The sequence below is a fragment of the Erinaceus europaeus genome, chromosome 8, assembly GCF_950295315.1.
Source record: "Erinaceus europaeus chromosome 8, mEriEur2.1, whole genome shotgun sequence".
In the NCBI taxonomy this organism is placed as follows: domain Eukaryota; kingdom Metazoa; phylum Chordata; class Mammalia; order Eulipotyphla; family Erinaceidae; genus Erinaceus; species Erinaceus europaeus.
Genome location: NC_080169.1, coordinates 69,592,260 through 69,609,175, shown reverse-complemented (window position 1 = coordinate 69,609,175; position 16,916 = coordinate 69,592,260). Strand labels below are relative to the sequence as shown.

The window sequence follows — 16,916 nt, the reverse complement described above, 5'->3', positions numbered from 1 at the left end:
GAACCAGGAAGAACTACAAAACCTAAATGGCCCAAGAAATCTAAACCGTTATTAAGAATTTCCCCAACAACAAAAGTCCAGGACCATATGGCTTTACAAACAAAAATCTTCAAAACCTTCAAGAAACAGTTAATACCTATACTTTTAAAGCTATTCCAAAAGATCAATGAAGCAGAAACACTCCTTTCTATCTTCTATGAAGCCAACATCACCCTGATGCCAAAAGCAGATAGGACACAACAAAAAAGGAAAACTACAGACCAGTATCTCTGATGAACATAGATGCTAAAATATTGAACAAAATCCTAGCCAACATGCATTCTGGACCAGAGTTTTCAGAGTGATCTGAAGTCTTTTTTTTTTTCTTAAAGATTTACTTACTTATTTATGAGAAAGACAGGAGGAGAGAAAAAGAGACTATATGACCTCCCTAAGTGTTTGATAGTTGGCTTTTTATAGAATATACCAATATCTGGTCAAAAGGTTGAGCTCTTACAGAATGAAATTTTTTAAAGACTGTTATTTATTTATTATTGTATAAAGACAGAGAGAAATTGAGAGGGGGTGGGGAGATAGAGAAAGGTGAAGAGACAGAGATTCCTGCAGCTCTCTTTCACCACTTGTGAAGCTTTCCCCTTGCAGGTGGGGACCAAGGGCTTGAACTAAAGTCTTTGTGCACTGTAATGTGTGTGCTTAACCAGGTGTGCCATTGCCTAGCTCCTAGAATGAAATTTGCAGAGAAGTATATTAAAGATAATATCTGATATGTTACATATTTAGCCCTCTTTCCTTATATATAACTAGCCTGTATTTCTGATGTAATTGGTATAATAAAAACAGTATTGTCTCATTCAGTGAATTAAGACAAGCTAGCATTTATTAGAAACATTTAACACTGTAAGATTTATATAAGAAGTACAACTTCACAGTTATTAAAATACGTTTATTTTAATTTATTAACAATGTGATGGTATAGGGTACCCTATAACTATTAACTATTATTTGTTTTATTTTTTTACATTTATTTATTTTCCCTTTTGTTTCTCTTGTTTTTATTGTTGTGGTTATTATTGTTATTGATGTTGTCGTTGTTGGACAGGACAGAAAGAAGTGGAGAGAGGAGGGGAAGACAAAGAGGGGGAGAAAGACAGACACCTGCAGACCTGCTTCACTGCCGGTGAAGCGACTCCCTTGCAGGTGGGGAGCCAGGGGCTCGAACCAGGATTCTTCCGTCAGTCCTTGTGCTTCACGCCATGTGAGCTCAACGCACTGCGCTACCGCCCGACTCCCTATTTTATTTTTATAGTTAGTGGTATCTCCACATTTATTTTACTTATTTAGTATGCAGTGACATCATGTTGGTTGGAAATTACTGTGCTGCCTAAATTGGAGCTTTTTCTAAAGCTTTAGATGATGGGTCAGAGTATTCAAGACAAGTTCTCCTGAAGGAAATGTTCAAGGTCAAAGAGCACACAGGTCTTATTCATCGGTACATACCCAGCTCAAACAAAAGCTTACCACCTAGCAAAGCTCAGTAACTATCTGAATATTACTACAAAAACAATTTAATAATTGATCCATCAATCTACAACCTTTGGTAACAGTTCAATAATGGTTTGAATATTGTTATAAAAGCAATTTAGCAGTAATAACATTAGTCTGTAACTCTTGACAGTCTAGACTATTATATAAAAATAGTGTTTGATTAATGCTGTGAAACTCTTTTGTTTTTACATTTCTGCATTTCTTGGATAGTGTATTTTCCAAGGGGCATATACAAGATGTCACATCTTACCCAAATGGTACCAGTAATATTCCACAGCTAATAGTTATTTTTAAAAATCTATCAAAAGAGGGAGTTTAAGGGTCCAGGCTGTGGTACAGTGGATAAGATGTTGGACTCTTCAGGCACCAGGTCCTGAATTCATCCCTTGGAATCTTATGTGCCAGAGATAATCTGGTTCTCTTCCTTTTCCTATCTCTCTCATTAACAGATAAATCATTAAAAAAACATTAAGATTTTAAAATATGGGATATTCCCACTCATAGACAGAAGTTGAAAAACAAGATCAGAAGGGGAAATACTAACCAGAACTTGGACTGGAGTTGGTGTATTGCACTAAAGTAAAAGACTCTGGGTTGGGGCAGATTCTGGAACATGATGGCAGAAGAGGACCTAGCAGGGATTGTATTGTTATGTGGAAATGTTATGCATGTACAAACTATTGTATTTCACTGTAGAATGTAAATCATTAATCCCCCAGTAAAGAAACTTTTAAAAAAAGAAAAAATGTAGGAAATATATATACATATATATACACATATATAAGTATCTATCTATCTATATAAATATAAACATATATATATATGTGTGTGTGTGTATATATATATATATATATATATATATATATATATATATATATATATATACACATACATAGAGAGAGAGAGAGAGAATTATAGAAACGTCCTTGGGGACTGGGCAGCCGCGCAGCATGTTAAGTGCATATGGCACAAAGCATAAGGACCGGCTTAAGGATCCTTCACAAGGGTTGAGGCAGGTCTGCAGGTGTCTATCTTTCCTCCCCTCTGTCTTCCCCTCCTTTTTCAATTTCTCTCTTTCCTACCCAACAATAACAGGTATAACAACTACAAGAAGGGCAACAAAATGGGGAAAATGGCACCCAGGAGCAGTGGATTCGTAGTGTAGTCACCGAGCCCCAGCAATAACCCTGGAGGCAAAAAAAAAAAAAAAAGAAAAAGAAAAAGAAAAGAATCATCCCATATTGGTGACCTTGGGAGAACTACCGCAGTTTCTAGTGGAGGGAGTGGAACACAGATCTCTGGTGATGGGAACCCTATGGAATTATACCCCTATTGTTTTACAAATAAAAAAAAAGTCTAAAAAAAGTCAGTCACATATGTAACAATTTGGAAATTATGAAGATTTACCTTCAAAAAATGAGTAGATAATTAAACCATCAATGGAAGATTTTGTTCAGCATTGAAAGTGTATAGAGAAGAACTAGTAAAGTTATGGGTCCTTTGGAATATATATATTAGACTTCCTAGTTTTTTCCAACATGAAGACCCCAAATCTCACCTGCTATGTTCTTACCTTTAGGTTACTGATGACTAAACATTTTGTTCTGTTTTATATCTTAATGCTTTCCATTCATCAACTTGAAGATCCTACCATGATGCCAACCTGACTTCACTGGGCAGACCATCTCACATATGAGTTCTGGAACCCTATCTCCCCAGATCCCTACCCCACTGGGGAAAGATAGGAACAGGCTGGGGGTATGGTTTGACCTGTCAATGCCTATATCCAGCGGAGAAGCAATTACAGAAGCCAAATTTTCCACCTTCTACTCTCCATAAAGATCTTTGGTCCATGCTCCCAGAGGGATAAAGAATAGGGAAGCTTCCAATGAAGGGGGAGGGATACAAAACTCTGGTGGCAGGAACTGTATGGAATTGTATGCCTCTTATCCCACAATCTTGCCAATAATTATTAAATCACTGTATATATATATATATATATATATATATATATATATATATATATATAATGTAAAGTGCACTAACCTCCAGTAGATAATGTAAAAGTCTTATCTGCACAATGAGTACTACTTATCTGAATTAAGAGTCTTAAAAAAGAAAAAGGATCTATTTTTTTCTTCCATCTTTCATCTGGAAAGTATGGCAGTTTCACTTACTTGACTTCAAAAATCTGGTTTAATGGAGCATCTCTTTTGCACAACCAGTCAGCTCCCAACATTTTGATTGCAATTTGAAGGGCATTTTCTTTGATATCTTTAATTATCATTCATTTGGAGGACAGTGTGAAACACACTTTTCCAATTGATGTCTTAGAATCATGAGTAAAAGGAAAGGAGGACAAATTAGCCAGCTGGAGAGGCAAGAAATAGCTAGCTTGTGCAGCTAGAGTCTTTGTGAATAGTTCAAAGTAAGATGAAAGGGAAGTAAAGGGGCTGTTAGCCACACATGCTCAATAAATGAAATACTCACAACTTCACAATATATTAATAACAAATTAATATCACACTTAGAGACTTACTCAACATAATAAGTGCCATATATGGGATCATCGATTTTTTCCCAGCCATATGGAAGCTCTGAAAAACAAAAAGTTATTTATTTCAGTAAATGAGTAACAAATAACACAATGTCTAATGAAAATAATATAATTTAATTGTTTGTGGATAACAGAAATTTTTTACCAGACTGAAATAAAGCACTCAAGACTCAGCACAAAATTTCAAATCCATATTGTCAAAACTATAAGAAGTATTGGTTTTAAAACTGGCACTTAAAACCCAGAGCGCTCTTTGTTTGTGGACATGCTGCTATGCCTAGCTGCTTATCCCATGACAAGAGAAGGGACGGGACATGGTCATGTTATCACCACTCAAGGCAATATAGGAGGCAAATAACTGCTGAAAATGCAGTTTTCTTACTTGTTTGTATTGTTAATCAGAGCCTTTCAGAATAAAGATCATATTTTCAAAATGTGTTTCTGAGGACAGCAAAAGGGTTTCTGCTAATTAAAACAAAGACATTATAAATTTTCAGTGGACATCTAACAATTAAAGACAATTAAAGCTTGCTGTTCTCTCCACTTCGGTCAGAAGTTGAATGCTGCCAGTATACTTTCTGTGTGTATTTTCATAAAGTCTGAAATTTTAAGCACTTGTGTGGAATACAGACCACTGTATTCTGTGTTTCTGTGAGAGAGAGCATATGTTCACACGTATCCGTAAACTACTGCAAAATATATACCTAAAAGCAGAAGTACACTAGAGTTTGCAGTGAGTAACCCCCTAACACTTCCTCTCCACTATTCCAAGCTTTGGGTCCATGACTGCTTAACAATTTGTTTGGCTTCGTATGTTAACTCTCTTTTCAGTCACCAGGTTCCAGATGTCATCAGGATGCTGGCCAGGCTTCCCTGGACTGAAGACCCCACCAATGTGTCCTGGAGCTCCACTTCCCCAGAGACCCACCCTACTAGGGAAAGAGAGAGGCAGACTGGGAGTATGGACCGACCAGTCAATGCCCATGTTCAGCGGGGAAGCAATTACAGAAGCCAGACCTTCTACCTTCTGCAACCCACAATGACCCTGGGTCCATGCTCCCAGAGGGATAGAGAATGGGAAAGCTATCAGGGGAGGGGGTGGGAAATGGAGACTGGGTGGTGGGAATTGTGTGGAATTGTACCCCTTCTACCCTATGGTTTTGTTAATTAATCCTTTCTTAAATAAAAAATAAATTAAAAATAAAAGAATTCTTGGAATACAGGTCCAAGAAGGATGACAGAGGACCTAGTGGGGGTTGTAATGTTATATGGAAAACTGAGAAATGTTATGCATATACAAACTATTGCATTTACTGCTGAATATAAAACATTAATTCTACAATATAAAACATTATATTCTACAATATAGAAATTCTACAATATAAAACATTAATTCTACAATAAAGAAATTTTTTTAAAAGTCTGAAATTTTAAGCACTTGTGTGGAATACAGACAACTGAATATACAAATGTAAAAAAAAATGTTTTCAATACTGTGGAGAACTATACTAGTTATCTATAGGGGTGGGTATGGGGACACAAACCATTGGTTATGAATGTGGTAAAAAAAAGGAAATTAAACTATACCCCTGAAATCATAAAAAAAAATCTAAACAGACTACCCAATAACATGGTCCACATTTTCAAGTATCTATAGCTAATTTTAATGTCCACACATATCTATATATACTTAAATCACTAGTAGTAAACTATGCAGATTGAAAAGCTGACCTTGATTTATACTTTGGATTCGTTTCCCCAAATACACTGAGTCTGCACAATTGAATTCTATAAATATGGAGAATATATTTTTCTTGTTAGACCTAGTTAAATACCTGTAATTTGAAATCAAGTAAGATATCTCGGGATGCTTTCAATAATATGTTTCCATAAAATTTAAAAGTTTCCTTATTATAGTAGTAAACACATGTTACCATAAATGAAGCACAATTCCAAAAAGAGATTAGTAATCATTAGCAATCCTGTCATCCAGAGGTAATCACATAATATTTGCTAGGTATTTTGCAAATAATTTATAAATTACATTTATGCAGTATTTGACAAAAGAGCAAAGTGATCTTTCAATGTGACTGTACTATAGCACAGCATTATTTTTTCAGGTGACATAGGAGCTGTGAGTGTACTCCCACTAGTCTTCTATTAGGAAACATTTGGGACTTATTGGTTTTGACCTATTCCATATTAGATTTACCTGCATGTACATTTTTATCACTTCCTAGTCATCTGGACTGATAGATTTCTAGAGGTGAAATTGTGGACTAAAGGGCTCACTTGCACCATTATGCCATTTACTATACATTGCCAGATTAACCATTTTCCCTCTCACGAAAAAAGAACCAATGTATATACTTGTCAGTAGAAGTTTATGAGTGACTTTGCTTCCATGTACATCAAATTAAAATAGATCCAAATTTCTCATTCAAAACTTTTGGGGACAGATATGTTTTAGAATTCAGATAGTTTCCCCCCCCATTCCAATTTTAGGAAGTTAATATTATGTAAATGGGTTATATTCTCTGACACTTTGGCAGAGTCTGGGGAAGAACCTTATAATCAAACACATGCATATGCAGCCAAACATATGTAAGTCACTCTTTGAGGCACAGGAAGGATTACACAGATCAATTAGTAGTGTTTTTCTTCCAGTTGTGTTCAGGTCAGACTACATTTCACTGCCAAATGAGTTACTGAAGGCAGTTTCCAGAACCTTCAGATTTTGGTTATACAGAAAGAGCATGCCATAATATTTTTTAAAATAATTTTTAAATAGTCATTCATAACGGTCTTAATTTACCTTTCTTGAATTTCTAGTGAGGTTGAGCATTTTTTTGTTTATATTTTGGATTTTTTTCTCTTATAATACATTTCTCATTTAAAATATAATTCATAATTTTACTTATTAAGCACATTGATCCTTAATCAATATGGTACATGTATGTTAAATTTAACCCTTCTTCTTCTCTTTCTTCTCCTCCCCCACCCCTTCTTCTTTGTTTACAGAACTGGGACTTCCATACATCTGCAGCTTCACCACCCTGGATTCCTTCTCAGTCAGGTAGAAAGACAAAAGAACACACACACACACACGAGAGAGAAAGACAGACACACACACACACAGAGAAAGAGACACAAAGAGAGACTCACATGTGGACCAATAAAATTAAGTTTCACATAGAAAATGTCAGTGGTTTCCTTCATATCAGGGGTGGGGAACAGTCTAACTACACAACCATTTGGTGTAGCCCTGACAAAGCAACTAAATCCAGGACTCAAGATTCAATCAATCTAGCTTATTTCATAGTAACATTATTTGCTAATTTTTAAGGTGGTAATTTTATATGCCCACAAATGATGTTATAAATATCCAAAGCAGGGCCGGGTGGTGGCGCACCTGGTTGAGTGCACATATTACAATGCACAAGGACACAGGTTCGAGTCCCCAGTCCCAACTGCAGGGGAAAACTTCAGAAGCAGTGAAAGCAGTGTTGCAGGTGTCTCTCTGTCTCTCTTTCTCTCTATCCCCCCTTCCATCTTGATTTCTTGATTTCTGTCTCTATCAATAAATAAAGATAAAAACAAATTAAAAAATGATTTTATAAAATAAATAAATATCCAAATCACCCTTGGCAGAAAAAAGCTTCCAGAGGTTTATAGTTGTTATTGTTGGAGCTTGTTTAAATATTGAAGAAATTAACCTAGTATTTTAAAAAGTTATTTATAGATTTGTTAGATTAAGAGAAAAAACAAGATTGGAGAGGGAGACAGAGAAGGAGAAAGATGAAGAGGCATCTATAGCCTTGCTTCACCACTTGTGAAGCTTCCCCCCACAGTTGCACTAAACTAAACTAAACACTGTGATATACGCTTTAAACCAGGTCTGCTACCACACGGCTTCTAGTATTTATTTATTTTTATTTGTGTCTAAAATGTCACCAAACTTCTCTAGTACTTTTTTAACAGAAGTTTACACAGGGCTGGAGAGATCTTAGTGGGTAGAGAGATGATATGGCAAAGGAGGTAGATTTAATGCTGTTGAATCTCCCCTGACCCAAACCAAGGTCTTTCTGTCTCTATAATTAAATGGAAAAAGTGGCCCAGAACAGTGAAATCACTAATGTGGTCAAACACACAAAGAAGTTTAAACTTTGACTTCAATAAGTACACATACACACACACACACACACACACACACACACACACAAACATGCACAAACACACACACACCATGTATGCATATATGACTATACCGCTAAATTGTGGAGTATCTATAAGAATATTTTATTTCAAAATAATTACAACAGCAAACCCTTACTAAGTATTTAGACTTGTTCATTATTTAACTTTCCATATAATAACTCATTTCATCCTAATTAAAAACTCAGAATTTGGATATCCCCAAACTCTGTTTCCAGAGATCTTAGTCATTTGAGAGAACAACATAGACACCATGTTTAACACAAGCATAGGCAACACTTAATTTGGTCTGAGTAACATAACTATCTAATTGTTTTCCTCCTAAATTCCCCAAACTAGTAAAAAATATTACTATAAAAGGAGACATTTGACACATATTGATGGCATTTTATGAGCAACTAAACAGACAGATAGCAATATATAATATGAATATTTACTGCTAAGTTGGCTTAGGACACAGATTCATATTTATGGTAGGCTTAATATCATGAATACAATACTGTATAAAGTGTGTCCAATAAATATAGATTATAAGCTTAACATAACACTAGGAAGGATAGAAGCAGGGAGAGGGTATGAATTGATTGGCCAATGCCCATGTCCAATGGAGAAGCAATTACAGAAGTCAGACCTTCTGCCTCCTGCACCCCATAAAAGATTTTTGGTCCATATTCCCAGAGGGGTAAATGTTAGGGGAAGATGACCAGAGGGCTCTGAACTCCAACTCCACCAGGACCCAGAGAGAGAAAAAATTATATATATGAAAGCAGATAAATTAGAAACTATTACTTTAACATTAATAAAAGTAGATTTACCTACAAATTAAAAAATGCTTAACATTGTTAATTTTATTGATACTAGTCCTACTTAATGTTATTATTATATAGAACTATTTCATGGTCAAAATTTTTAAATTGTCTTTTACAAAGCAAACTACTCATTGACTTATTCTTGATCTTGGTCCTTTTTCATTACGCTGCTGTTTATTGTCTATCTTTTCAGATTTATAATGTCAGAGGTTCTGGGAATAGTTATTTATTCTTTCCTACTTATCACCCAAAAGTGTTCATTACAATTTAAGGGAATGTGATTTACACATTTACATAAGAATAAATACATTTTATTTACTTGTTTTAAGTATGCAAAATAAAATTTTATTGAACACAAATTACACTGTATTGTATTCATATAATATTAAGATGAAACAAAAAGTTTATATTAGGAACATATTTTAATATGAACTATTATGTAGGGAATTGGATATGATAGAGCTTGGCGGGACCCCCCATTGAAAAGTGAGGGCCTGCAGGGCAGGACCAATCCTATCAGTCTCTCTCTACTAAGAGGTCGAGCAAGGATGACACAGCCTCCAGGGTCTGCCCTGCCTATAAGCCTCCCTGCCTCACAATAGCCCTCTCTCTTATTATCTGCATAGTCATTGTTTTGCCTGAAAGTCCCTTCTCTGCTTCCCCACCCATTCCATCCCTTTGATCATATCTGGTCTATCTTCTCTCTGCCCTCAGGACTCCGCTCTGGCTGCTGGTTACTGATAACCTTGCTTTCTCGTTCCTTTAACTGATTAAATCTCTTGCTCAACAATTACTGGAAAAGTCCTGACCCTCCCCCAGATCCTTTGCCTCCCTACCATATATGGTATACATACATGTCACTTCCTCCTGCGACCCCTTATAAACCTTGCTTTACTGTTCAATAAAGGGATTTTGTGCACGACACATTCCCCCAGTGGTCCCTGGTAAGTCTCTTGCTACTTACACAGGGAAAGATCTGGCCACTCACTCCTGCTGCCCCGGGACATTCCTTCTAGACACCCTGCATCTGGTGCAGAACAGAGTGGGTCAGCTCTAATGTTTCTGTCTGGGAAGAGGCCTCCCCACCGAAAAGCCCAACAGTATTAGTGTTTCTTAAAATTTGTACACAGTTCTAACCTTTTATTATAAAGAGCTGCTATTGAATTTATTTTAAACATTTTTAAGGGATTAATGGGTGTGGCAAGAAATCTGTAACATACATACACTCTTTCATTTGGCAAAATAGGTATATAAATCCATATTCAATATTGAAAAAATGTGTATTTATTATGTGCATAAATATATGTGTGTGTGTAATGTGTCTATGAGTGAGTGTGTGCTGGAGTTTAGTGTTTGCACAATTCTACTGCTCTAGGTGATCCTTTTCCTTTTGGACAGTGAGAGGCAGAAAGATTCAGAGGAAAAAAGAGACTTCAGAAGAAGGATAAACACCATAGCACTACAACATTGGTTATGATGTGTCCCCCTGAAAGATATTCCCCATATGGTGGTTAGGGGCTAGAATCCAAATTGTTGAGAATGGCAACATGTGTATGCTAGCAGGTGAATTACCTTCCAGCCCATGTGTACTCTATGATATTCTCTTCCTGAGAATCAAGAGATCTTTGATAGGATGACAATTATATCTACTGTACACCAATAATACCCTCCCCAAACACAAGTTTTTCTTTATTCCTAATAAAATAAAAGTAGAAACTGAAGACTATACATCTATATGATGAAAAGTTGAGTGTCATCATACTCTGTGAAAAGCAATGTATTGAGCTAGAATTAATTTGTAAAAACCCAGTGCTTTTCTTATAAATTAAACTAGCAAAAGAGAATGATAATGTCCAATTTATACTATTTGCCCAATCAGACAAGCATCTGGTTTGGGATTCCAGGGTCCTGAGCTATTTGGAATATTCTCTTCAACAATACCTGACAAATTTGCAGACTATTAAGGTCACACTAATGAAAGAATAACATATACTATGTAACAGGGAAGAATAAACACTTGAGACCAGCAAGGTTATTGCTGCATTTAGAACTGTTCTAATTGAAATTTTCTTCAGGTTCACATAAGCATGGAGTACAGTGATTAGATATTCCTATATCTATTCACTTTGCAAAATTCTGTGTAAATAATCCAGATTACTTTGTTGTCAATCACATAGCTTTCTTTTTTTTAATTTATTTTATTTATTTATGCCCTTTTGTTGCCCTTGTTGTTTTATAGTTGTAGTTATTATTGTTGTTGTCATTGTTGGATAGGACAGAGAGAAATGGAGAGAAGAGGGGAAGACAGAGAGGAGGAGAGAAAGATAGACACCTGCAGACGTGCTTCATCGCCTGTGAAGCGACTCCCCTGCAGGTGGGGAGCCGGGGTTCGAACCGGGATCCTTATGCCGGTCCTTGTGCTTTGCGCTACCTGCGCTTAACCCGCTGCACTACAGCCCGACTCCCTCACATAAGCTTTCTAAGACTGCAATTGGACCAAAAGATTTTTAAGATTTATTTTTATAAGTGTAATAGAGAGAAAAAGTAAATCTGAGCATTGCCAAACACTGATGTACAGTTGCCTTTGAACCTAAACTTTGGGCCTCTGGAATTTCAAGCAGGCATATCTGGTGCTTCAGCTGCCACTGTAATGTCTGTATTCTCCAATTCCGTTCTCTCCCCATATAGTTTCTTTTTAAAAATTATTTATTTATATTTATGAGAGAGAAACAAAGATCAAAGCACTGCTCAGCTCAATAATATGCAATGCCAGGGAGAGAAAACAGGGCCCCATACATGAATATCTTGTGCCCCACTGTTAAGCTATCTACACAGCATACACTTATCATATTTAAAAAAAATACTATTTTGTTAGCTTCATTTCCAATATTAAAACCAACAACAGTCTTTTATAATGACTCACAGTAAGATTCCAGGCCACAAGGGAAATTTGTATAACTTCAAAGAAAATATATCTCTGGTAAATTATACACAAATAATGGTAATCTATAAAGAACCTAGGATATACCATATCAGACTGTGTAAGTATGTATGCATCTTTCAGTTCCATTTCACTACATACATCTTCCCCATGTCTGAATAACTACCGGTTGCTCAACTTGCCCATGTCCTTTATGTTACTTCTCATCTCAAGCACTTCTTCTACTAGCGTTTGCCCTTCTTCCATAGTCAGTCAACAGTGTCAGGTTGAGCCTGATGTAAAGTTTCGAGACCTCCTTTGAATCTGGAGAGGTGGCAGTCGTTGACTATGTGGGTCATAGTCTGTCTGCAGTTCGGGTCATCTCTGGCTCCCCAGCGATGGAACATAGCGGCGCACCGGCCATGGCCTGTTCGATAGCGATTGAGGAGGGCCCAATCATAACGTGCTAGGTCAAAGCCGGGTTGACGCTTGCAGGGGTCTGTGATGAGGTGTTTGTTCTTTACCTCAGCTGACTGCCAACTCTGTTTCCAAGAGTCTGGAACAGAGAAGTTCAGTGTAGGCGTAGGAGACCATATTGGATGATGAGACGTCAAGCGTTGAACAGGGTGTGCGAAGATATCCTTATATATTGGCAGGTCCGGTCGAGTGTAGACGTGGGAAATGAACTTAGATGATGCCGCATCCCAACGAATATCTGGCGGGGTGATGTTGCTAAGAACTGGCAGCCATGGAACCGGGGTGGAACGGATGGTTCCAGAAATTATCTTCATGGAGGAATATAATTTGGAATCGACCAAGTGGACATGGGGGCTACGGAACCATTCTGGGGCACAGTATTCTTCAGTGGAATAACATAATGCCAGAGATGATAATCGTAGTGTGGAAGCGCTCGCACCCCATGAGGAGCTGGCCAGTCTTGCAATGATGTTATTCCTCGCGCCCACCTTTGCTGCAGTTTTTATGAGATGTTCGTGAAATGACAGAGTGCGATCGAGAGTAACGCCAAGATAGACTGGCTGGGCTTCATGCCGGATTCTCGTATCGCCAAGCTGCACATTAAGCTCATGCGAGGCCGAGGCATGGTGTAGATGGAAAACAGATGATACCGTTTTTGCAGTGCTAGGGATTAGTCGCCATTTTTTACAGTAATCAGATATCAGAGACATGTCTTTCGTGAGTGTTTCCTCGAGGATGTCGAACTTGGATGCCTGAGTTGCACAGCAGATGTCATCGGCGTAGATGAACTTCCTTGAAGAAGTTTCTGGAAGGTCACTGATGTAAATATTAAATAGCGTAGGAGCCAGAACAGAGCCCTGGGGGAGGCCACTTGAGACAAGTCTCCATCTGCTAGACTTGTCACCCAGATGCACCCGGAATCTTCTGTTTTGGAGAAGTGTTGGCCACCCATGGAGGCAGGCATCTTGAGATCTTGACCATGAGACCATGGTGCCAGACCGTGTCATAGGCTGCTGTGAGATCAACAAAGACAACACCCGTCTTTAAATTCTTCTGGAATCCATCTTCCTGGGCGGAAACCAGCTTGGGCGGGTGATAGGAATTTCTCTGTAAGAGGAGAAATTCGTGACAGAAGCAGCCTCTCAAGGAGTTTGTAACACACGGAGAGGAGAGAAATTGGTCTATAGCTGGCGGCCAGTGTTGGGTCTTTCTTTGGTTTCAAAACTGCTATTATCTTCACACGACACCATATTTTGGGCATAGATTCAGATTCCAAGATGTGGGACAGGAATGTAGTGAGCCACTTCTTTGCCACGGGGCCCAAGTTAAGAATGAGTTCTGGGGTGATGTTATCATAGCCAGCAGCCCTTCCCGGTTTAACCCTCTTCAAAGCGTCTTCCAGTTCAGACAGTGTAAAGGGAGAGAGTTTTGGAGATGGACAAGATAAACGGAAGTGGGATGACCACTCATGGGAAATTTCTGTTTTCCAGACTGGGTCGATCTTAGCACGTCCAACTTGAGTTAGGTGACTGGCCACTGAGTTTGGAGATATGGGAGGATGGGAGACGGGAGGGGGTTGGCTACCGGCACCCAGACTATGAAGAAGCTTCCAGGCCTTCCTACTTGAGTGGGTGAAGTTCAGACTTTCCGTGAGTTGATGCCAGCGGGCTTGGCATGCTGCATCCAGGGAGGCAATGAGATGGTCAGCCACATCTGGGTCGCCCGACTCATCATACTGCTTTAGTAGTTGCTCGCATTCAGCATCAAGACAAGGCGTATAGTTAGCAGGTCTCCCACGAGGAATAGCTTGGGAAGGTGCTTTGAAGATGCAAGCACTGATATCACTAATTTGATCTCTTGATTTCTCAATTCTCAGTTGCCATCCCACAAATGAAAATCATTAATCAGCTTCATTTCTTCAAAATAAATATATATTACAATATCTGGCAAATTTATGTATTGAATGTCTTAACATCAAGAATCCCTGAGGAAATACCACAGTGATTGCACAACAGACTTCCATTCTTGAGGCCCCAAAGTCTCAAGTCCAGTCTCTACATCACCATTAAGCCAGGGCAGAACAATGGTCTAGTAAAAAGTTAAAATAAAAATCCTCCTATAAAAATAATCAGCAAATCCTAACTAAGGGATTTTTCAAAGTTAACCAAAATGCCGAATAATGTGATTATACCAATAACTATCTATTGTATTCTTAACCGTAAGACAGCAGGAACCTCCTGCTTCTTCTATAGAACCTATATTTCTCCCAGTCCTGTAATCTCTAGGGTAAGGCTCACTCTCCTGCATGCTTTTCTCAATTCATACCAAATGATATTGCATCTACTGATCCCAACCTAACAAACACAATGAGTACCACCTCAGCATGCCTCACTTCAGACTGTGCCCAGAGACATCAGGCGTGGAATGTCAACTCTTTACCCTCATTACTCGGGTGAGACCTTTCCTTTCATAGTATTCTCTAATTCCATTCCAGGCGGTTCACTTCCTAACAAAGTCCCAAAACCTAGATATAGACCAGGTTCCGTGAGATAGAGCATATGTTCACATGTATCCATAAATTAGGACAAAATATATACCTGAAAGCAAAAGTATGCAGTGCGTCAGTATAAAGCTCATAATGAAATATTAGCTAATTAGACTTAGGTGCCCTCCTCCCCTACTTCCTGTTACAGCTCTCTCATTCACTCCAAAGCTAACCTTATCAAAGCAAGGACTACAAAAGCTGAATAAGGGCAAGAGACGGGCATACTTTAATGTTTACTCTTTAGTCACTATCAGGCCACCCTATCAGCTGGGGCCCTATTTGGTGAGCCCTGAGATTCCCAAACAGACATGATGGGCCTAGACCTCGAATAAATCTCCTGCCCCATTGTTACTGGTCATTTCTATCAGGAACAACACAGTAGACTCCTTTGTGGGCCCCCCATAGGACCTTGCCCTCAACTTGGATCAACAGTGGTAGAGAATGTTCTATCCTCCAAAGGGAGGACGGACAACATACTCTATGCTACACTTGAGGAAGATGGTTCGATATTGGGGCAGCTTGGAATATTACTACTCATGACTGCAGAATGTGAGCTCAGATCTAGAGGGATGCAGAGGTCACATAGACTCCTAAGCTAAATATAGGCTCCAGACCAAATCAAATCGATGGGATTTACAGTCAACAATATTTATACCCCTTTCTCTTATTAGGGAACTACTCTCTTCCTGATCCAGCTTTCTGTCCTTTTCCAGCCATGGCAATAACTTGGATATACCTGCATATCAGATTTCAGGCTAAGGGAAAAAAAAAAACTAGTATAGCCAAAGGCCCTTTGGAATATAATTAAAATATGCCTACTAGCTATCTACAAAATGGAGAACCCCCAACTCTTCATCTGTACTATTCCAGCCTTTAGGTTCATGATTGTTCAACAATTTATTTGACTTTGTATGTCAACTCTCTTTTCAGTCACCAGGTTCCAGATGCTAGCATGATGCTGACCAGACCTCCCTGGACAGACAACCCCACCAATATGTCCTGGAGCTCTGCTTCCCCAGAGTCCTACCCTAGTAGGGAAAGAGAGAGGCAGCCTGGGAGTATGAATCGACCTGCCAACACCCATGTTCAGTGGGTAATTGTGTCTCTTTAATAGATACAACGCCACATGTGGATAAGTCAAAGATAATTCTATAAAATAACTCATCAATACTCTTCAAAGTTGTCAAGGTAAAGAAAATAGACACCTGTTACCACATGAAAGGGCCTAGGTTCAAGCTTCCTTTCCCCATCTGCAGTGGGGGAAGCTTCACTAGTGGTGAAGCAATGCAGCAGGTGTCTTGTTTTCTCTTTCCTGTTCTATTTCCTCGTCCACTCTCAATTTCTCTTTGCTGTCAAATGAAAAAGATAGGAGAAAGAGAGAGAGAGAGAGAGAGAGAGAGAGAGAGAGAGAGAGAGAATGGTTAACTGAAACAATCAGTGGATTCAAAATGTAAGCACAGAACCACCGTAATAAACTTGGTGGCAATAAGAAGGAACGAAAAGAAGAGGAGGAGTGGAGAGGAGGAGAGGGCAGGGGAGGTGAGGGGAGGGGAGAAGAGGAGAGAAGGGGAGAGAGGGAAGAGATATAAAATGAAAAGAAGAGTGCTAGACAGTGGTGTACCTGGTTAAGTGCACACATTACAGTGTACAAGGACCCAGGTTTAAGGTGCTAGTCCCCACCTGCAGGGGGAAAGCTTCATGAGTGATGAAACAATGCTTCAGGTGTCTCTCTGTCTCTTTCCCTCTCTATCTCTCCCTCACCTTTCAATTTCCCTCTTTACCCAATAATAAATTAAATAAAAATATTTAAAAAGGAGATACTGACTGAGGAAATGTCATATAGTAGAG

The 16,916-nt window shown here is 38.5% G+C and overlaps 1 protein-coding gene across 10 annotated transcripts in view; it reads right to left on the bottom strand.

Annotated features, from left to right (window-relative positions):
* Nucleotides 1–16,916, bottom strand: part of MAGI2 (membrane associated guanylate kinase, WW and PDZ domain containing 2) — a 1,693,309-nt gene that overhangs the window by 459,787 nt on the left and 1,216,606 nt on the right. For all 10 annotated transcript variants that reach the window (XM_060196337.1, XM_060196338.1, XM_060196342.1 and 7 more), the window contains one exon: nucleotides 4,085–4,142. In XM_060196337.1, the coding sequence (XP_060052320.1) occupies nucleotides 4,085–4,142 (58 nt within the window). The remainder of the gene's footprint in view (nucleotides 1–4,084; nucleotides 4,143–16,916) is intronic.